Genomic DNA, 23,871 nt, shown 5'->3' with positions numbered 1-23,871 from the left:
CACGCCTTGTGCACATACTTTTGTAAAAATGGTGCATCTGCGAATGGGGAATCCGTCACATGTACCAAGATACATTGACATAACTTATTGCACTGACACACTTTCCACAGTGCTTTACTAAACACATTGAACAATTGCACCAGAGCAGGTGTCCCATGCCTCTACTAAAGATTAGGGCAAATTCAGAGAAAAGCCGATAAATGTCCCTTACATTAGAAAAAATAGAAGCACTCAAAAGAAATCGCTACAATATTGTGGAGAATGTTGTGTACATATTGTGGTTGGGATTAATTAAAACCTGGGACACTAGCACTACAATGTTCAAATGCTAACCACTTAGCCATCATGGCAACCAGTAGCTCAGGGTTGGTAAAGTAGCATACAAGGTGTTAAAAGTAATCTTATGTTAAAAGTTGTTTACATTTTTATATTCAGCTTGCCAGTGTCCTAAAGTAATAGCTGAAACTATGTTACCGTGCAACAGTGGAAGGTGTGGTAGCTCTCGTTGCTTATTTTTTACAACTAACATTTGTAAAGCGCTTTCCTCCCGTAGGACTCAAAGCGCGTAAGCATGGCTCAGACCAATAATTGGCTGATTGGTAAGTTGTGGAACACAGGAAGAATTCTAAGAGTCTGGAAATGCCTGGCTAAACAGGTGGCTTTTCAGTCTTTATTTGAATAACTCCAGGGATGGGGCTGTCTTTAATGGGTATGGTAGGGAATTCCAAAGAGTAGGGCAGTATGACAGAAAGCTCCGTCTCCAAAGGTTTTGAGGTGCACTCAGGGAGTGACCAATTTTATAGAACCTGCTGATCTGAGGTTGTTAGAGGTGTGGTGCAGCTTCAGCAAGTCATTGATGTATCCAAGGCCCAAATTGTGCAGTGATTTGAATGTCGGCAGTCCTATCTTGACGAGTATTCTCCAGTCTACTGGTTGCCAGTGCAGTGAGGGAAGGATCGGTGTAATGTGACAGTGGCAAGGCTGGTTTGTTAAAGTGAACCTCCAGACTAAAAATCGACTCAGCAGCACTGAAAAGGCCTGGTGTTTCTTTAACAGTTTCACAGCATCAGAACTTTGTTTCTCTTATACAAGCCTCATTTTTAGCTGCACAGAAGAAAACTGCCCGGGCATTTTTCCCCTTATGCTGTACAAAGCATGATGGGATTTCTGATGTTGTTCTCGTTCTGCTGTTTTGGTGCAATTTTTTTTTTTTTTTTTTTTTACATTTTGAATTTGACATTTGAAGCCTAGTGTGTGCAGCTGGGAGGGGTAATCAGGACACAGGATAGTTGGAACTGTGTCTCATGCTCCCGGTCACCTCCTTTCAACCAAAAAGATGGCTGCCCACATGACAAAGATGGCAGCCCCCATGAATCACAAACATTTGCCTGTTCTTTTAAAACAGGGTGGGTAAAAGATTATATTACCTATCTATTCTAATTAACATAACTAATGTAACTTAATAACAGTATGTTTGTTTAGGCTGAAGTTCCCCTTTAACAATCTAGCAGCAGCATTCTGCACTAATTGTAGGCGGAGCAGGTCCTTTTTGGGTAGGCCTGCATAAAGGGCATTGCATTAGTCCAGCCGTGATGTGATGAAGGCGTGAACTAGGGTTGGAAGATCCTCTGGGGGAATCAGATGGTTAATTTTTGCAATGTTCTTCAGATGAAAGTAGGAAGATTTGACTATGGCCGAAATTTGGTTTTCATACACCTGGACAAATCTGTTGTCTGGCACTCAGTTTTAACCTGAAATGCCTGTATTATATTTTTATAAAAACAAGGTAAGCTGCTTGAAAATAGCATCTGCCTTTAATATTGAAAATATATTGAGGTTAACTGCATGCATTGCATTTTTCTCAACAGTGGAATTTCTCTTTTATAAAGTGTACCCGAGGCAACATGTCACCTGATGAGAGAAATATGTGTATGTACAGGGCAAAACATTACCAAGGCTGTTTTTTCTTTTTTTCTTTTTTTTTTATCCTGCCCTAAAGAGTTATCCAGGCATGCAAGTGACAGCTTCTGTCTTGTTGGGTTCTTGTTGGGAGATAGTAAATCTCACTGATAAACTAATTACAGCCCAAAAAATGTTCCTGGCAGAATCAAAGTTCAGGGGGCAGGAGAGAGATAGAAACTCTCTACACATTAAAACTTAATAGATCACCATTGAGCAAAGACCATAAAACATTCAAACAACTTTGCAAATGTTTAAATATATACATCCCACATGCCTAAAGTTAACTGCCCCATAACCCTTAAAAAACGCCTAACCTTTAACCCCCCCCCCCCATGCCTAATCCAATATAGGCACCATTATTTTAATTGTGGGTAAACTGTATGATGCCTGCTATTAGGCAACATGGGCACCCAAATTTCACTATGTAGCTGCAATTTATAATGGCACCTATGGCATCGCCCAAGTTTCTGCTGGCAGTAGGCACCAACATTTCCTGGTTTGTTTCAATGTACATAAATATTACACATACATGTTTAATTTTTCATTCATCTCCTGCTGCTGGTCTCACTGGTAATTTTTTTTACTGAGCAGAAGAGGGTATTGCTTTACATAAGCTACATACAGAATTTTTGTTTGTTCTTCCCCCCCCCCCCCCCTCCCCTTTCTAGGGAACATAACCGGCTACTCTGCAGTAGTCAGGCATGCTCTCTGTAAAGAGATTGGTACTAAAATATTATGGCTAATAATTACTTGCAACACTTAGTGTACCCATACACTTATAGATCTGCAGCAGATTCAACCATCAGATAGATTACGGTCAGATGCCAGTCAGGTCGAATCTAACAAGAATGTATCTGATGTGTGCAACACAGTAGGAACAGATTTCCAATAGATATCAGAATGAAATCTATTGAAAATTGATCAAAATGCAATGTTTCACTATTTGATCCAATGCAATGCTATGGGCCATCGATCGGCTGCCAGCAGCCGATCCACCTAGATTTTCTATCTGAACCGATCTAGTAAATCGATCGATCGGCCGATGGATCATGCTTCCTGCTGCATCGATTTCTAGATGATTCGATAGGCGCAATCGAATCAACCATATTTCAATGGCAGAAATCGACCAATGTATGGGCCCCCTTACTGAGTGTCTGTGTAAAACATGTATGCATGTTTAACATTACAAAGACGATGATCTGATAACTGAGGCAGGGTTCACTTGTTAAAGTGAACCTCCGGACTAAAAATCGACTCAGCAGCACTGAAAAGGCCTGGTGTTTCTTTAACAGTTTCACAGCATCAGAACTTTGTTTCTCTTATCCAAGCCTCATTTTTAGCTGCACAAAAGAAAACTGCCCAGGCTTTTTTCCCCTGATGCTGTGCAAAGCATGATGGGATTTCTGATGTTGCTCTCGTTCTGCTGTTTTGGTGCAATTTTTTTTTTTTTTTTTACATTTTGAATTTGACATTTGAAGCCTAGCGTGTGCAGCTGGGAGGGGTTATCAGGACACAGGACAGTTGGAACTGTGTCTCCTGCTCCTTGTCACCTCCTTTCAACCAAAAAGATGGCAGCCCCCATGAATCACAAACATTTGCCTGTTCTTTTAAAACAGGGTGGGTAAAAAATTATATTACCTATCTATTCTAATTAACATAACTAATGTCACTTAATGACAGTATGTTTGTTTAGGCTGAAGTTCCCCTTTAAGTTGTGCTCTTTACAGATTGGCAAAAATGTGAACGTCGCATATGGAATGGAGTCCATCGCATTGTATGTGCACTCATATGTAAATTTTCACTGATTCGCGTTATTGCTTTTTGCACTGAAAATTGCATGTGATGTAGAAGTTAATGTATATGAAAAACAGATTTAATTAACTTCAATGGAAAGATCACAATGCAAAATTTCACATGCAAACTCATATAAAAATAGCAATAACGCATTTAATTGTCAAACGAAAAAATACAAATATTGTAAATGCAGAATTAAGCATTTGGAAAATGCCTGCATTACAACAACGGCAAAACATTTATAAAGCTTTTTTCACCTATAGGACCCAAATCGCATTAAACACACTGTTGTAAAACACTGTTCTGTATGGAACTGTCTTTATAACACAGATCTTTATTTAACTTACAAAACTAGCTCCAAACAAATAGCAAAAGCTGATTCGAGACATTTTAGTGGGTTCCTGTTTGTCAAAAAGTTGGCTTATCCATGGTGATACACTGTAGTTTTTAGATGAGACAAATTTGGGCGTAAGGTGGGGAGGTTGGCCTATCGGCGGACGATCTACCTAAAGTCAGGCTGCCTATGCAGAAACCGTGTTGGCGCATTCTGATGAATGCAGATCTACCTGTCCTTGCTCCAGCATGCATCCATGCGGCAACTTCTGAACTCGCTCGCTGCTAGAGCTGCAGGCTCACTGCGGTCACATGACTGTGAGCTTGGGACTCTAGTGGCTAGTTCAGCAGAGAGCTAGATGACCTTTCAAAGGCACACTTCAATGTATGCTCTGCAGGAGGTGCTAGGGTGTCACGTTGGGGGTTTTGTGGCTCTTGGACTATTTTATAGGCAAAAAGTGTGTGTCTGTGTGTGTGTTTGTTTGGTGGGTTGGTTTTATGCGCAAGTATATATGATCTATATCATTAGTACTACTGGATTAAACTGAGAAAAAAAATTCTCTGCAGCAGCAGCAAAATAATAGTCTACCATAAAGAACACCTGAAGCGAGAATGGGTATGGAGGCTGCCATATGTATTTCCTTTTAACAGTACTAGTTATGACATCCTGCTGATGTTTCTGGGTTCAGTAGTATCTGAATCGCCCACCTGAAACAAGCATGTGGCTAATCTAGTCAGACTTCATTCAGAAATACCTGATCTGCATGCTTGGTCTGGGTCCATGGCTCAAAGTATTCGAGGCAGAAGATCAGCAGGAAAGCTAAGCAGGTAATAAACATGTCAGTTTCCATATTTACTAACTGCAACAGTTCCGGCTTCTAGTCCAGCTAAGCAAAACATCAGCAACAAACTGTGTAAAGAACTTACTTGTGCCTGATTTTCCCCCCTCCCCCAAATTGGTTGTAAGATATAATGTAACTCTGGGATGCTATTTTTGCGACTTTATGAAAGTTATAGTGTAAAGAAAATGTTCTATACAGCAAAATGTAAAAATTCTATCTTCACTTGTCGAAATGCATTGCAGATAATGTAGAGATAACATTCTGGAGAACTGCTTATTTTCTTAGTCTATGTGCAGGAAATACATAGACATAGGTCAGAGTTCATTCACAAATATAGCTGAGGGGGTAAAAATCAGTGTGAAATTCACAAAAGGATATTGTATAACATGAAAACAGGAAAAATGTGTCAGATAATTCTTTTCCTTCCACAAAAAAGCCAACAATTTGAAAATTTTTCTGAAAGCTTGCAGAATAGTGTTTAGCATGGTAATTATTGGTTGGAATAAAAGTATATAAAACAGTGGATTTCAGCCTAGAGCACGAGTAAACCAAATGTGACGGGCTTACTTACACTTTCTGCTGGGAACATTTCTTTAAATTAGATTTTTATAAATATAGGGTGAGCAAGCTGAAATACTGTAGGTTTTTTTGTTCTCAATATACAGTGAACCTAAAGTGCACACGCCCTGAATAAAATGCTAGTTTTGGAGGTTGTAAAACAGATCAGAAGCTGGAAGACAAATCCTTTTCAGGGTAAAAAACTTTTTTTTTTAAAAAGATTATTTTTCCTTTGACTTGTTGAAGTAACAGGAATAGAGAGGAAAGGTGGTTAAACTTAAAGGATGAATAAGGCCGGGAGCTGCGTGTTTACATGCAAGCACGAGCACAGAATTTGCTGTCCTGGCCGGGTGGGTGGGTGCTATGGAGGAGACCACACATCAGCTTCTGGTGGCTGGTGGAAGCCCTAGGTAAGTAAATATTTATTTTTTATTTTTTTTACCTCCAGTATCCTTTAAAGCAAGGGTAGGGAACCTATGGCTAGGGAGCCAGAGGTGGCTCTTTTGATGGCTACATCTGGCTCACAGTTAGGGGTTGATTCACTAAGCTACACTGCTCAAGCAGCGCAGCTCAGTGTGACAGCGCAAGTAAAATTTATGTAGCTACTGCTGTAGCATGCGCTACTTATTCGCGCTACCCCCAAAACTGACGGCCACTCCAATTGTCCCTACCTGGACCCTGTCAGGTCCAGTGACTTTGTAAGACACTTTAATTGGCCCAATAGGCTGGCTGCCTGTCACTTGACTAGCAGCCTATTGGGCCAAAGTGTGGGGATCTTGTCCTACAAAGTGAATCAATCCCCAAGTCAGTTAGCTAATTGTACAAGCTGTTAGTCTTTATTTCTCCTGTCTGGCTCTTGGGGAAATTGCAGATGTTGTTGAAACCCAAGAGAAGCTGAAGACGTGTCTGACACTTCCGCTGCCCGGAGGATCAACTGTATACAGATCACCATGGAAACATGGCCCTCTGCTGCGCATCTGCACTGTCCCAGTTTGAAACCTATGGCTCTCATAGAATTACATTTTAAAATGTGTGACGGTTATGGCTCTCTCAGCCGAAAAGGTTCCTGACCACTGCTTTAAAGGAAGTTGATTTAAAGCTACCCAGAGTTGAGAATGCCAATCAGCAGTGTTCACTTCCTTATACAGAAGTGGAAATTGAGGTGTTCTGTTGACACTAAGCCACAATCAGGTGGATCAACATGGATTCAAGCCAGAAGTGCCAGGAATATTGCTGCAAGGAGGAGCCACACATAGCTTGTGCTAAAATCCAGGCTTTTCTACAGAAAAGTGGTGTGTATGTTTCGAGATGCACAATGAGGAACTTGAAGAGAAATGGGCTGCATGGGTAAATTGCCAGAAGAAAGCCGTTAATGCACCTATGCCACATAATATCAGAGATCTACCTGAGGTTTCACAGCAGGGATAGTGTAAATGGGTCTTGACGCCTCTCAAAACGTAGCATCTATAGTCGTGACTATAAACTTAAATTTTGGTCTCATCACTCCAAATTACTTTTTTGGGAAGCTTTAATACTTGTCTAGGTGTGGTTTTGCATATTTTAAGTGGTCTTCTTTTTTTTTTTTTTTATCGGGGGGGGGGGGCGTAGCTACATGGGTTTTGGTCAGAACTGATGGCTAGATGAATGCAGCATGTTATGCGAGAATACTGGAATACAGTTTTCACTCCTCGGCCACGGAAGCTGTGCCTGGGACGCATGGACTTTCCAACATGACAACAATCCCAAACGCAATGCAAATTGACCTTGAAGACTCTGGAGTGGAAATCTGTCTCCTGACTTCAATGCGATTAAGGGAAATCACAAATGTACAGTTCATTCAAGACAGCCCAAAAATTAACAGAAACTGGAGGCTTTTTGAGTGGGCGGATTTACCATGTAAAAAAATTATTTCATCCACAACTATCACAAAACACTATAATTGTTGCTAAATGCGGTAATACAGAGTAATAAGTAACTAAGGGTATGCAAACCTTGCAACAGGGGCCATCTAAGTATTTTCTTATGTTTAAGGATTGTGCTTTTTTGAGATGTCGCATAGTTAATTTGCATCCCCTGCTGATGTCTTCCTAAAGAATGGGTACATACATTTTACAAAAGTCTTTTTCTTCCTCTATCTTTCTCTTTTGAAAGAGTTAAGTCTGTGTTGCACAGCAAATTCACAGTCATTCAGTCATTCAAACAGAAAGTGAATTACCGGTAATCTCAACTGGGACAGATTCCACTTCAAATACTTAAAAAAAATATTTGCAAAGTTATGATTTAAATGTGTCAAAGAAGTGTTTACTGCAAAAAGTCTTTCACCCCAGCACCTTCAGAACAACATTATCTCGATGGACTGACAGAATACAGCTTAGACCTGACTCCCTGGTCCTTAAATATACCGTAACTATATATCCTCTGCCTTTTATTTAAAGGATATCCGAACTGAAATGTGACATAATGAGATAGACATGTGTATGTACAGTGCCTAGCACACAAATAACTATGCTGTATTCCGTTTTTTCTTTCTCTCTCTGAAAGAGTTCAATATCAGGTATGCAAGTGGCTGACTCAGTCCTGACTCAGACAGGAAGTGACTAAGGTGTGACCCTCACTGATTAGAAATTCCAACTATAAAACACTTTTCTAGCAGAAAATGGCTTCTGAGGGCAATAAAGAGGTAAAAAAGGGAATTTCTTATCAGTGAGGGTCACACTGTAGTCACTTCCTGTCTGAGTCAGGACTGAGTCAGCCACTTACATACCTGATATTTAACTCTTTCAGGCAGATAAAGAAAAAAAGGAACACAGCATAGTTATTTGTGTGCTAGGCACTGTACATACACATGTCTATCTCATTATGTCACATTTCAGTTTGGGTATCCCTTAAGTATTTATATAGCGCTGACATATTACGCAGCGCTGTACAGAGTATATATTGTCTTGTCACTAACTGTCCCTCAGAGGGGCTCACAAGCTAATCTCTATCATAGTCATGTGTCTATGTATAGTGTAGTGCATGTATCATGGTCTTGGGCCATTTTAGGGAGAATCCAATTAACTTATCTGTATGTTTTTGGGTTGTAGGAGGGGAGAGCACTAACCACTATGCCACCGTGCTACCCCACTGTATTTAACTCTATTGGTCCCTTATGCATCAAACAATACACACCGTTACATCATGCACGATGGTATGACAACACCAGAAAAGAACTGAAAAAGTGAGGGGCACAGAATGGAACGACGGTGGAAAGCGAGGACAGGATTTTTCTGTAACCGCACCACTGTAGTAATTTGTAGATACCTGAACAAACCCAAGCGTCCACAGTAATAAATGTATCAAAAGCATAATTGTATTCATGAAATTGGCCACTCAGGAATCCTATCAACCATAAAAGCAACAAAGAGGACCGTATGGTCCATGCCGATTGATCTGAGTTATAATACATTGGGCTCTATTCATAAAACTTTTTCCGCCAGTTTAGCGCTCAAAACAGTTGACTTTCCCGTCCATTTAGCAAAGTGTGCATTCATAAAAGCTGTTTCCGCATAAGCTACAATTCCCCAGCAGAGCGAGAAATTTCCGCCTTGTGCGGTGTTTTTCTAGATTTATCTAGAAAAAGTAACAAAATGTCCATTCATAAAGATTAGAGGAAGCGGTATGAGGACGGGAAATACCGCTTCCTCGGATGTAGCGAGAAGAGTTCGGCTTGCATGAAAGTGAATGGGACAGACCTCCCAGAGAGAGCAGTGCACGGAGGGACTCTGCCGGCTTCAGTGTTTCCGCATGCCTTCAGACAGCTTACCGCCAGCCTTCAGCGGGAGATCTCCGCTCTGCTATCGCAGCTGCCAACATTTTTATGAATGACCACCCAGAAGTCTAAAATACCGATGCGGTATTTTCCCTCCATGAGTTTTTTTCACCAGAAATTTTTTATGAATAGAGCCCATTGTATATTCTATGTACAAACAAACACAGAACATTTATATTGCGCTTTCCTCCTGGCGGACTCAAAGCGCCAGAGCTGCAGCCACTAGGACGCGCTCTATAGGCAGTCAGTAGCAGTGTTAGGGAGTCTTGCCCAAGGTCTCCTACTGAATAGGTGCTGATTATTAGGTGCTGTAGACCTTCCCAGCAGGGGTTTACAATAAACCCCTACAGAGGTATGACCCAGGTCATTGAGTACCTTAGTAACAATATTCAGAGTGCCAGTGCTTAATAATCTAAACGATCATATAGTGCTCACTAATAAGTGGTAACAAGTAATAACAATATACAATGAGTTATAAATAATCTTATAGAGTAATTAATGCAATGGCAGGGTGAGCCTGTGAGCAAGAAAGAGATGTCACCTAAGGTCTCTATTACACATACCAGGAAAATAGTGGGTCTGAAGGAGGAACAAGCGTGTGGCATTTTGAGTCAAATAGTGTGGTCAAATGACCACTTAATCAGAAGGACTGATTATCACTGGCATGGAAGAGATTCCAATTTCAGTTTATATACGACTCCTGTTAGCGCTCACCCTGTCCATTACTAAGCACAGGTGCGTGTGTGGCATACATGCAATAACTATGCTGGGACATTTGGGCGCAGAGTGAAGCCGAATGGTTCAGCCTGCTCCTGCAAAACTCTTGGAGGTGTTAATTACTATTCACTCTTCAGGCCGTCATGGACTCAGGGGAAAGATGTAAATTGGCCACCAGAAATTGCTGAATTGCGCAGTTTTTAAAGTGATTTGGGTCTATAGTGGCTCATGAAGTGCACAAATGTCCAGTGCTGTTGGAGCATGCTTGCTTTAGGGGCAGGCGGGTAATCATCTATTGTGCTAATCAGAGCACAGCATCCTCTGTCACATCAGAGCACACCGATAAGCGCCCAGTTACGTGTTGGATGCAAGCCGCAGATTCTGCATTCCAGCACGACTAGGTACAGCTACAAAGAAATGTGGAACAGTGGCCACTATGGGGATGGACTACTAACTACATCAAACTACAACTACAAACATAAACACTGAGATACTCCTGTAACAGGTCAATCCTAAGGTTCAGGTCGTACTACAGGGGGAGTGTATAGTTTTCTGGAACAGATCACAAAGGACAAACGGACATGTCAACAGAGCCTGATGTAAAGTATGGGATAGGAAATTTAATCAACTAGCTCCGGAGTCAAGTGAAGCATTTGAGTATTAACCCTTCCAGTAACTTGGAGACAAATAGTATGTTTTTATCTACATTAGTTTTATGCTGTATCTAATGCTTTAGAGTAGACAGTAGACCGTAGACCGTAGATGTAATTTGAGTTTCATTCCACTTTAAGGTATTTTAACGATTTTAAATGATCGAATCCTTTGTTATCCAAGCAGCGGGAGGAGGAGTGAGGAATACAGGCTTATATTTTGATTGGAAAATGGCTTTAAGTACAGGGCTTCAGTTAGATGAAGCAGCCGCATCAATATTGTGTTTGTAAGCTGTAGGTACTAAGATGAAATATCTGTACTTTAGATGCTTTCACCATGACAGATGTGTTTTTCTCCCCACTTTCTCACTCTCTTCTAGCTAAATGTTAAGCAATAGGTTATACACATTTAGTTTGCTTCACAGACAGAAATATTGTAGTAATTGTGGTAGTACGTTGGCTGTGATGCTGTATAATTGGCGCTGGAGATGTGTGTGGGTGTAATACAGAACTGACAGCTCTGACGAGCATCCAGCAGAGCACAGGAAGCACCATGTCTGTGAAGCTTAACAAGCCTCTAGGAATAAAGTCAGCATTTTCTTTTCTACTTATTTGCCAATCTGACCTCTCCCTGCTGCTTGGAATTTGGATCTGAACAGTCTCTGGGCCAGCTTGCGTTTTTCTCTCTTTTTAACTCTACTGGCATGTTTCTAAAGCTGCAAATAATTTTCATTTTAGCTTTGAAATACATCTTAAGTGAAAATATTTAATTGTGAGACAGACATTTACTCAACAATTCCTATGCTGCCGACTGTGGAAGTAGCTTGGGCTTTTCCGACGCAAACACTTTAACAGCTAGGTTTAGTGATAACATTGCTAGCAAACAAGTGAGTGCATTCCGGCCTGGTGTTTGGTTACACCAGAGAGCATTGCTGTTAAGGTGAACTTTTTACTCATAGCATAATTGTGTTCCTTTCCTATTGTTTATAGGGCATTCCTCAAGCCAAATACTTTTTTTGTTTCAATACTCTAATTCCCTATAAACTAATATAAACCACGCCCACAGGTTTTCAGAGAGCCTTGGCAGTAGTAAGGGCTCATGGAAGCTTAGTCTGGGCAGGAGGAGGAGGAGGTGTTGCTAGCCATTGATTTCAGAGGCAGAAGGGAGGAGGGGTATTAGGTTTTTTTTTCACAGGTTGAGTGCTCAAGATACAGATAAGCCTGCCTCTGTGCAATGTTTACAAACAATATGGCTGCTGTCATTGTATCACAGGAAGAAATAATCATTTTCTATTAAAGCTGTTTGCAGCTAGATTTGCTGTGTAAACTATCTAAACTTTAGATAAGATATATAGACAAGTTACTTGTCAGTTAGTTTTTCATCTCGGATCCGCTTTAAGATGAAATTTGCAATGTTAATAGACATCCTTGGTTCCTGCAGCAGATGCGGAATTTCTGAAGAACTGACCCAGAGAATATCTTGTGCGGCAGATTGTTAAATGTAGGCTTTTCCCCCCTTTATAAAATACCTTCACTCATCTCTGCCAAAATCCTAACAATTCAAAATATGGTTCTGCGGACAGTGTTGAAGACTGTGGCTGTTCTGGAGGTTTTGAATAATCTTTTGAGAGAAAATGGTTGTGTATATAAATGCTTAGCCAAGATTGTGAATTTGTTTGTTTTTTTATTTTTGTTGTTGTTTTTGCGTTCTAACTTGTTACTAAAGAGGCACTTGTATTTAAATCTGGAATCCCATGAAGGGGATTGTGGGATGTACGCAGTGCTCTTAGATAAAGAACCTGTGAGTAGTGACTATAAATCTGTGTGCGCAAGTTCTGTATGCAAACTGTTTTGTTAGTAGACACTGCACTGTCCACTCCTATCTTTAAAGTGTTACTGTCAGGCATAAAATAAAAAATCAACTCTTTATTTTTATCTGGTAAACAAGTAATACGGATGCTAAGCAGGCAATCCAAAAGTTAAAAATCACTCTTACTTTCCTCCTCAGACATAACGACTACAGCCTGATTGGCTGAAGCATCGTTTTCTCTTGGTTTCCCCTCCCACATCTCTTTTCTTCTCTGGCCAATATTTCTCATGCTGAGACAATGCACTGTCTACTGCAGAGCTGGGTGGGAGTGTCTGAAGACTTGGAGGCAGGCAATGATGCACAGAGTAAGCGAGAAAATTACATCAGGATTGGCTTCAAGATACACAGTCAAAATAGAAAATCTAAGAAGGATTTTCTTTTATTTATTATAGAAAGATCACTCAAATCAAAATGTGGACAGTGCAATACATATGTTATACAAGTAGAGCAAGTATTTATTTACTTATATATGTGTTTTTTTTTTCCTGAGATAGTATGGCTGACAGCTCCTCTTTAAGGCTCCGTTCACACCTAAAACCGCAGAACGCTAGCGATTACCGCTAGCATTTTGCGGGAGTGATTTTCCCGCGATTAACACGGAAAAATCACTGGACACCGTAGCAATCGCGGCAGTGAGAACACTGCCATAGTGTTACATGGGCTAGCCGATTTTAAAAACCGCGAACAGTTTGCCGTGAGTGGGAATCGTGCGATTCCTGCTCAAGTGAGAACGAGCCCTAAGGGTTGTCAGATAAAGGATACCATTGCAAAGGTGTTTTATATGATAATGTTAAGAAACACTGCTTTACTCTCAAAGATGTGGTAGCATCCCTGTAAATAAAGGGAAAATAAGTGACAATACTGGCATATCCGCTAACCCTCCAGCCAGTACAGAGCCAAATGTCCCAGGATGCTCCACTTGGCTGTCTTAATTAGCCACTGAGAATCTTTCCTCTGTATAAAGTGTAAAAATGGTTGATGCTATTCCCAATAACATGTTGTTGCAAGCTGCATTCATTTGCATACAAGCTGGAATTATTGGCATTCCATTGGCCATCTCTACCTACAAAACTGATCTTCATTTTCTCTCAACTTTTTAGTTTTATTTTTCATCTAATTAGTAGGTTATAGATAAAATGCTTTTTCTTGCATGAAGCTGGTATTTTTTGCAGACCAATGTGTTGATCTTTGTTTTGGTGGGCCTACAGTATATGTAATTCCAGTGTAAAATCTTTTGTTGATGTATACATGTATGTTCCCTCCTCATCCACAGGAGACAAAGCATTGGATGGATACAGCAAGAAGAAATATGTCTGCAAGCTGCTGTTCATTTTCTTACTTGGTCACGACATTGACTTTGGCCACATGGAGGCAGTTAATCTACTCAGTTCCAACAAATATACAGAGAAGCAGATTGTGAGTGTTCTTTTTTTTTTTCTTTTTTTTTTTCTTTGCCTTTTAAATGTTGAATTCTATTTCGCAACTATGTATATCTGTATATTGTATGTATTTGTATACATACTGTGTGATGTTAAAATTGACGCCTTTGCATATTGTCATTGTTAATGACTGTATATAATTTTGAAAATCCTTTAATAAAAAATTATTGAAACTAAATGTCGAATCATTACCGGATTCAGCCGCCTGAGCTCCGGTGCAACTCTGAGAGCAATGAGGCAGATGTTTGCGCTTGACAGATGCTGACAAGTAAAGCATACCTCAACTGAAAATAAACTGAGATTAGCAATTGTATTTTTAGTTCTGCCAATAAATGTCTCTTGAATCCTCGTATCTTGTTTTTGTTTAAAAAACAGTTCAATTATGGATTTTACTCCCAGAACCCTCCCTCCTCCAACCTTTATCTTGAGCTGTTAAACCCTTAATCTAGTCCCTGGTCCCTCGGGCAACAGTTTGGGGGTGACTTCTGTACAGACATATCTGTAGCCTCCTTACTATGGAGAGCTTAGGAGTGATGATGTACTGCACACAACGAAGTAGGTTCTAACTGGCAGGTTGAGTGAGGTAAAAAATGCGCTGAGGCATCCGATGTTCCGGCATGCTTGATGAGGGTATCCCATACACATGCTAGATTATTGCCTGAGTGGGTCTTTAGAAGTGGTGGCTGTATAGTGTACTTGTTAAGGGCTCTGCCTCTAACAGGACACCAGGGTTCGAATCTTGGCTCTTCCGGTCAGTAAGCCAACACCTATTCAGTAAGGAGCTTGGGCAAGACTCCCTAACACTGCTATTGCCTTTAGAGCACATCCTAGCTGCTGCAGCTCTGGCGCAGGAGAAAATCTTGATATAAATGTTCTCTGTCTTGTCTATTGGCCACTCCAGCCGAGTTTAATCCAGTGTATGTACTATATCTTAAGGCAACAGGCTAGCCGACTGAAGAGAAACTGTTATTCAGAGCCCTGGTATCTCAAAGGATAACTGTAGTGAGAAGAATATGAAGACTGCCATATTTATTTCCTCTTAAATTATACCAGTTGCCTGGCTGTCCTGCTGATCTGTTCAGCTGCAGTAGTGTCTGAATAGCACTAGAAACAAACATGCAGCTAATCTTGTCAGATCTGAGAATGTCATAAACACCTGATCTGCATATTTGGGGTCTGTGGCTAAACGTATTTAAGGTCAGAAGTTCAGCAGGAAATATGTCAGCCTCCACATCCCTCTCACTTCAGTTGTCCTTTAACCCTTACAGTGAGAGGGAGGCTAAAAAATGAACACAGCCTACCTTGGTTATATCTATGCTTGGCACTTATCTCATCATGTCACATATCAATCTACGTACCCTTTAAGGGTTTTCTCTTTTGGGGGAGGGGGAGGCATACGTTAATGTACAATGATTTTTCTCATTTTAATGAAAAAATGTAAATAGTTTTATGGTCTTTCTCTCTTAGGTAAAAGTGTTCTGAAAGAAACATGGAAGCTACTGTACCATCTTAAACTGTTTATTGCCGGGCTGTAAATACCAGTCCTCTGGCTGTGATATTTTCTGCATCACTCAATTACAACACATATGCTAACTAGAGGACACCTCATCTGTATACTTGGGAATTTACTAAGCTCTAATATCAGCATTACAAAGGGAAGCTAGTAGTTTTAGTAAGTCAGAAATGGCCCATTCCATGTTTCTTAAACAGATTTGCCTTCATAAAAACAATAGAGAGATCGAAAGCCCACTAAAGTGTAGTATTTTCATCCAATAAGGTCAAAAGAAAAGCATATAATATATACTCACAAATATCCTCCCCATAGAAAATTCCACAAGATAAACATTTCAAAAATATTCTTTAATAACATACTCCAATAAATGCAACACATTTCGTGGGACACAGCCTACTTCTTCAGACAGTGGAACAGGAGCAGCTGATCCATTATCTAAGCGAGCGTACCTCTTCCCATATTTTTTATTCGAACGTTGTTTTATCCTTTTGGCAGCTCTGTGTTTCTGATATAAGATTTGCCTTCATGTTTATAATGTTTGTTTTGTTTTTGTTTCGTGTCGTTTGCCCAGGGTTACCTCTTCATCTCCGTGCTGGTGAACTCTAACAGTGAACTCATTCGCCTCATTAACAATGCCATCAAGAATGACTTGTCTAGCCGGAACCCCACCTTCATGGGCCTGGCCTTACATTGTATTGCAAACGTGGGTAGCCGGGAAATGGCAGAGGCCTTTGCTGGAGAGATCCCTAGGATACTAGTTGCTGGGTAAGAATGGGTCCTTTTGCTACACAATACTGAATATTTATTTAGACCCTGTATTTTTTTTTTATGACTAATTCTGCTCCAGCCTTTTTTTTTATTTTTTTGTTCTGGATCTACTAGGGGGAGGGTTTGTGTCCTGCCAGCTTCTATTTCTGTTTGTTTCATGCAGGCATGGTTCCCCCGAACTACTGGTCTTGGTGACCACTGAAATATTTAAAGAAATGAATGACAATCTCTGAACTCACTTTAAATGCAGCCACATAAGCTTCAATTACATTACTGTACTGATGGAAGATACACACTGGGGATAACCTTAATAAAATCGTAAAGAGCCGTATGTTTTCTTACCTCCTGAGCAGGGTGACAACCCACAGTGGACGTGTCCAGAAAAGCCTTATTCAGCACTTAGACATTTGATCCTTGGGTTAAAAGAGCTACGGCTATATGCCTTTAACTGTTACTTCCTAGCCATGCTTAATTTCTAATTGTTCTTCCTGTATGGCAGGGATGTTGAACTCCAGTCCTTAAGGGCCGAGGTACTCGCTCATTTTTGGCACAGCTTAAATTAATTGATGGGACTGAATCAGGAAAGGTGTGATTCATTAAGTAGAACACATTTCTCCATTTCTCAGTCCATCCTAAACACTGGCATGGATATGGCCCTTAAGGACTGGAGTATGGGAAAGCCCCTCACTTCCTGCCTGTGATATAGGAAATGGCCATATCTGCAGTAGCTACTAATGCCACACAAAAAAAGTTTCTAACCATTCCCCTTGCTACAAAAGTTTATATTTAGACTATGCTCTCATTGAAGGGATAAGCTTTAGCAACCAGTTCCAGTGACCTGACAGTTAAGTGGAGACAGACTGCAGCAGCAATAAAGAAGTTTAGCTAGGCAATCTCCATTTTATGTTGCTTACCTGTGATTTGCATCTTCTTACTTTTTTCTGCTATAAGCGAAATGTGATATTACACAAAGGGAAGGACAGAGTATTAACCATTTCTAAATTATGACTATTCATTTAAAGAGACTCAGAGTTGGGGAAAATAAAGATTTTATACATACCTGGGGCTTCCTCCAGCCCCATCCGCCTGGATCGGTCCCACGCCGCCGTCCTCCGATGTCTGCAGCGCGGTTACCGGGTCCCCGTACTTCCATCATCGCGACCAGTCTACGCAGGAGAAGTGTGCTGTTTGCATATCTCTCCAGCAGCTGCTGGAGAGATACGTAGAGGGCGCATTTCCCTTAAATCAGAAAGGCTCCGACTGACGGAAGTGAGGGGACCCTTTACCGGAGCTTCAGAGATCTGAGGACGCGGCGTGGGACCGATCCAGGCGGATGGGGCTGGAGGAAGCCCCAGGTATGTATAAAATCTTTTTATTTTTGAGCTCTGGTACACTTCAAGGAACAAAGTTTTCAGGCATGAATCACCTGTGTGTACAAAGAAATGCACCCCTTGAACTTAACTGGCTGCACCTCTTTCTAATCAGTAGCTGCAACCAGAAGCTCTATAGTTAGATCACTTGGTAGCTATGTGCCGGTTAAGTAGTGGTGGATATGATTACTTTGATCTAATCAACGATTTTAAGGGAAAAACTGTCCTTGACTGAGAGTGTCTCTAATATTGATCGGTACACAACCACTGTAGCAGTGGCATGTAGTGGCCGGTACCCACTGTAGCAGTGGGCCCACCATATTCTGATTAAGAATCTGTCTGAAATCTGTACAGCTTGGAGGTGCATCAGCTGATTTTTCACAATTAGTATTCTTCTTTTTTTTTTTTTCTTAAAGCAGTAGGATCAGCCATACTATGCCAGGGAAAAAAACACATATATAAGTAGATAAATACTTGATCTACTTACATAACACATGTATTATACTGTCCATGTTTTGATTTCAGTGAATGTTATATAGTAAATTACGAGAATTCTGTTCCTGTTGGGGGCCATGTCTTTTGCCCACAGTTAAGGCTAACTCGTGATGTAATTTCTGCCCTAAACTTTTTTTCTTGTCTCCTCCAATCGCTGAGTCGCCTCAGCCTTGCTTGTAAACACAAGTAAGTAGGGGATTAGGTTTCAGATAAGCAGCTGGCAGGGAAATAAAGGGATGAGGAGGAATAGATTATAGATAAAAAGAACCCCCAGCATGCAATTCTTTGGCACGACTACTAAAGGGCCAGTGTTCCGTAAAGAGAACCCGAGGTGTGTTTAAAGAATATTATCTGCATACAGAGGCTGGATCTGCCTATACAGCCCAGCCTCCGTTGCTATCCCAAACCCCACTAAGGTCCCCCTGCACTCTGCAATCCTTCATAAATCACAGCCATGCTGTGAGGCTGTGTTTACATCTGTAGTGTCACTCAGCTGCTCCCCCGCCTCCTGCATAGCTCCGGACCCTGCCCCCGTCCCTTCCCTCCAATCAGCAGGGAGGGAAGGGATGCAGGCGGGGACTGGAGTTCTGCAGGAGGCGGGGAGAGCAGCAGACTGACACTATAGAGATAAACACAGCCAGCTCTGACAAGCTGTTTGTCAGCAGCGTGGCTGTGATTTATGAGGGATTGCAGAGTGGAGGGGGACCTTAGGGGGGTTTGGGATAGCAACAGAGGCTGGGCTGTATAGGCAGATCCAGCCTCTGTATGCAGATAATATTCTTCAAACCCACCTCGGGTTCTCTTTAAGTATGTGATAACTCCAAATCGTAACAGCAGAAAAAGTTTTGAATGCAGGATTAGCATCTTTATCACTTAATACACTCAGACCAGTTGCTGTACAAATTTGATTTTTATGGTGACGATACCGCTTTAAAACAAGCAGCTCACTAAAAATCTAACAATGTGCCTGAGTTAAACAATTGAATCAAGAGGGATATTTATTTATTTTAAGCAATACCAGTTGTCTGGCTATCCTGCTGATTCACTGCCTCTAAGGGCTCAAACCAGCTAAAGCGATTTTCTAAAAGTTTAGGGAGCGATTCTAATCGCTAGCGATTTCCCTAAACGCTCAGCTGATGTGAATGGATGGGCTAAATTCCATTTTTCGCATTTAGCGTTAGCGGTTAGCGTTTATGCAATGTAAAGTATATAAACGCTGGCATAACCGCTCATAAAAACCTGCACAGAGCGATTTTGCTAGCGTTTTGAAGTTACTGCACACTGTAACAAAATAAAATTAATTGAAAGGACCAATCAGATTTAAGAACGCTAATTGCTACACAACCGCTGGCAAATTGAATACACTTTTTAAAATCGCTACTGAAAACGCTCATGAAATAGCTTGCAAACCGCTCATACAAAACGCTAGCGATTGCGATTAGCGATATCGTTTTGTAGTGGGTTCCAGGCCAAAAAGTGTGGCACACGATTCAATAAAATGATCCGATTTTACGGCCATTCAATAAATGATTGGATCTCCCAAAAAATCGATAGTTTTTTTTTTTCTCAATCCGGAGTGCTGGAAATTTTCCTTCAATTTTTTCTAAAGATTGTATGGTGTGTGTTAGATTGTCAATACACATCCTAGCAATTTTCTCAGTCTCTAATCATTTTTATCATAATTGGGGAAAAATGTACCGTGTGTTGTGGTACATTGGTCATATTTTTTAAATGTTACAATCAGTCAGAAAAATTGATTGCAATTCTTGAATTAAACAGATATTTAAAGGGAAGGTTCAGGGAGGGTGGGTAAAAAATGAAAATCAATTTCCACTTACCTGGGGCTTCCTCCAGCCCATGGCAGGCAGGAGGTGCCCTCGCCGCCGCTCCGCAGGCTCCCGGTGGCCGACCTGACCTGGCCAGGCCGGCTGCCAGGTCGGGCTCTTCTGCGCTCCAAGGCCCGGAACTTCTGCGTCCCACGCCGGCGCGCTGACGTCATCGGACGTCCTCCGGGCTCTACTGCGCAGGCGCAGTAGTTCTGCGCCTGCGCAGTGGAGCCCGGAGGACGTCCGAGTGCGCATCACGGCATCACTGACGCCAGAGTGAGCTGCACAACGCGGCTCACTCTGACGTCCAGATCCAGCACCACCAGGCGTTCCATTAGGGGGACGTTATGCGACCTTAACGCCCCCTCTAACGCAACGTCCTGGTGTGAAATTAGCCTTAATCAAACTGTGACAGAACTGTATTTTATGTGCATTGTTTTTTCCTTTTATGTAGCACAAGTAGATTGTTTTTTTCTTTCATTTTTGATAGTAATAAGGCTTTCATTGTGCATAGTTTTTGTTTTACTCTGTTAACCTTTCTTATGTTACTAGGGACACTATGGATAGCGTGAAACAGAGCGCTGCCCTCTGCCTCTTACGCCTTTATCGCACCTCCCCAGACCTGGTGCTTACCAATGAGTGGACATCGCGGGTGGTCCACCTGCTCAACGACCAACACCTGGTAAAGTGAATAGAAAATGGGCTGTTAGGGTGGGATATCTACAAATTCCATATTTATTCATTTCTGTTAAAGGTTAGGATAAATGGGTTTACATGTATGGATGTGATTTCTGAGTTCACACAATGCTTACTGAAGAAAATGTAACCGCATCAATGAGCTATGTTCATTATAGTTACATAAAATAGCCATGATACAGTGCATTTTAACTTGTAATCTTGTCTCCATTGTTAGATACAAGGATTTCCTTAGTGCCATTTAACAAATAATCTCTTTATATTTGAGTATGATTTCCTTTTTTTCCAAGGTGTCCCTCTGTGTTGTGTATGATCATTGCAATCTCTGCCTGTTTCCAAGAACTTGAAGAGCCACTTTTCTGCCGCTTCTTAAGGCTGGTACACAAGATGCAATTTCTCATTGAATCACTAACTTCTGGCATGTCTGATTTGCTCCTGATCGAGAATGGAATAGATTTTGTGCAGTAAAGATCTGAAAATCGATCCTGTTCTCGAACATGCCAGAAATGATTGATTTGGCCTGTGGATCTGATGGTAAATTGCAGCAGCTTTAAAGATACCCGTGAGTGAGGGATAATTGTCTAGAAGTTATCTGGTCTGCATTTTTTTTACTGTATCCATACATACTCTGCTATTCTGATCTATCTCTTCCAGGTGGATGGTGTTCACTGGTATTTTTGACATTCAGTCAATATTTCCTCTATTGGTGGAGTCTAAGGCTAGTTCCACACCGGGACGTTGCGTTATAGTGGACGTTATGGTCGCATAACGTCCCCTAATGCAACGCCTGCCGGTGTTGGTAGAGGACGTTGAGTGAGCCACGTTAAGCGGCTCTTTCCGCATTAGGGCAGTGAGAGTGGCGCTGATTGGCCGGCGGGACCACGTGATGTGGAGTGAAACACTCCGCATCACATGGTACCGCCAGCCAATCAGCGGCCACCAATGCAGTGCATATTGATTAGCCATGTGCGCGGCTACGTAGTGGCCTCTCCCCGCCTCCTCTCCGCCCCAACACTTAGCATGTGCAAACAGTCCAACGCGGCTTAGGCCGCTGGAACGCTATAGTATGCTGCATGTTCTGAAGAACGTGCAGCGTTACATTTAACGCAACGTGGGCAGTGTGAACAGCCCCATTGACTTTGTATTGCTGTGAGTTGGGGAGCGTTACAGGCTGCACTAACGTGCGCCTGTAACGTCCCTGTGTGGAAGCAGCCTAAGGGTTTTTTCCCCCTGATTGTTCTTACTCTTTACAACTTAAAGGGAAGGAGAGAATAGCTGATGTTCAGAGATTTCTATTAAAAATGGAAAAGAAAAGAAAAAAACTGGAACACCAAAAGCGCGACATAGTAGTCTGGTGGTATCTGCTATAATTAGAAGTATAAGTTGTAAACTCACTAACCAGGGTTGTTCAAGTATGCAGCCACCAAATGTGCATGTGGGGGAAATGCTGTCCCTACCCGGCCTTTATTCTTCTCCAGGATCAAGTGATTGCACTCCAAATTAATCAAATTTCTATTTAAAACACAAAATGAACATAGCCGCAATCCCTCAACAGGGGTGACTATAACTCAGGGTGAGAGGGGCCCAATTTGCAAAGAAAATAATTAAGTGCCATTTAAAAAGAAAGCATGTGTTGACTTTTTTTCAAGGACACACAGGAATAAGTTCAAATACTGGTCTCTCAGTCACAATTTGTCAATTTGATGGTTGAACGAAAACTGGAACATAAAGGGGCTCCCCAGACACTTTATGCGATGAGCACTAGCAGAACCTCTATGGTATCTGCAGAACATTAGTCTTTTTGTTTTACGAATTGTCTAGTGTACAATGCTCACCCATCCAGTGAGAACTTAAGGTTCCCTAGAGTTAGTAATGCAGTCAAAAGGGCACTTCATTTTCCTTATGTTAGCTTATCTTAAGTCACTCTGAGCTGTGTCCTCTTGATCAGGATAAATGTGCATACCTTTCAGACATTTTCATGTTTCATATGTGTTTACTGTGCTAGAAGTTGAGCCTCCTTGTTTTGCTCTTTTAGGGTGTAGTAACTGCAGCCACTAGTCTCATCACTACTCTGGCACAGAAGAATCCTGAAGAGTTTAAAACGTCGGTCTCTTTGGCTGTCTCCCGGCTGAGCAGGGTAATCATAAACTTCTAATGTTTTCCCAACTTGTCCTTTCAGTTTAGTCCTGCCAGACCTCTCTCCGCTCAGTGCTCTCTGTGTTGATTTAATGGCAGCTTTGCTTAATAAAATTGAAACATTTTTCCTGGCGTTCTCCCCAACATAAGTAGGGAAGGTGTTAGACTTGTTTTTCCATGATTTGGACTTCTCTGCTAAAACTAACTTGAAGATTTCCGGTCAATAAAGTAAAAGTTTTGCTTGATATTTGATGACCAGGAATCCACTTTCTGTTAAAGGTTGACTAAATACATATTCAAAACTGGGCTGTGTGTGAGTTCTTCGTAGCATTCCTAGATGAACATGTGATGGCCTCAGGAATTTATCCAAATAGTTGAAATTAAGGAGTGAGGATATATAAAAAAGCTAAGTGGTCTTGTTGGACGGTGATGGGCTAGTTTAGTATGCAGCATGCTTAAAGAGGAACTTTAACCAAGGATTAAACTTCATCTCAGTCAGTAGCCGATACCGCCATTCCCACAATAAATATTTACCTTTTCTCAGATAGATCATCAGGAGAGTCTGTATGGCTTACATTGGCCTCGATTCATCATTCTCTTTGAGATAACTTTTTCCAGTTTGTTAAATTACCGAATTCGAAGTTTAGCGATTTCTAGTTGTATTCATCAAGGTTTTTCCTCATTCGGTGTGAATTCGATAACAATTCGGTAACCATTCGGTAACATGTCGATATTTCCATTTTACAGCGGTAATTTAACACAAGGCCATAAGATTCCCATGGAATTGTGGGTAAAAGGCAGTCCTTTGAGCACTACGTAGCAACATTCTGAATAGGGCTTTACACCTGGACCAGGATTCTGAAAGTGGTTGGGACAATCCCACAATTTGATAGGAGCCTTTTCTAAAAAATTATAGTGCAGCTAGCAAATTAGTTAACCCTGACACTGCTTGTGTTCTCTTACAAGATGATTCAAGAGAAATGCAGATGTCGTGTTATAGCAAATAAATCTATTCTCTTACAAATTTATATGGTTGCAGACCTTATTCTTGCCCTTCTGCGCCTTTGAATCACTCTCAGCTGATACATAAC

General features: G+C 41.3%; 1 protein-coding gene across 4 annotated transcripts in view; it reads left to right on the top strand.

Moving 5' to 3' along the window:
- The window catches only part of AP2A2 (adaptor related protein complex 2 subunit alpha 2), a 159,871-nt gene that overhangs the window by 61,999 nt on the left and 74,001 nt on the right, over positions 1-23,871 (top strand). For all 4 annotated transcript variants that reach the window (XM_068260807.1, XM_068260808.1, XM_068260809.1 and 1 more), the window contains exons 3-6: positions 13,811-13,953; positions 16,061-16,254; positions 20,501-20,630; positions 22,680-22,781. In XM_068260807.1, coding sequence (XP_068116908.1) covers positions 13,811-13,953; positions 16,061-16,254; positions 20,501-20,630; positions 22,680-22,781 — 569 coding nt within the window. The remainder of the gene's footprint in view (positions 1-13,810; positions 13,954-16,060; positions 16,255-20,500; positions 20,631-22,679; positions 22,782-23,871) is intronic.

Source organism: Hyperolius riggenbachi, chromosome 11, assembly GCF_040937935.1.
Source record: "Hyperolius riggenbachi isolate aHypRig1 chromosome 11, aHypRig1.pri, whole genome shotgun sequence".
NCBI classification, from domain to species: Eukaryota; Metazoa; Chordata; class Amphibia; order Anura; family Hyperoliidae; genus Hyperolius; species Hyperolius riggenbachi.
Note: the sequence above shows the minus strand (reverse complement) of the source record. Positions and strands in the feature narration are given on the sequence as shown.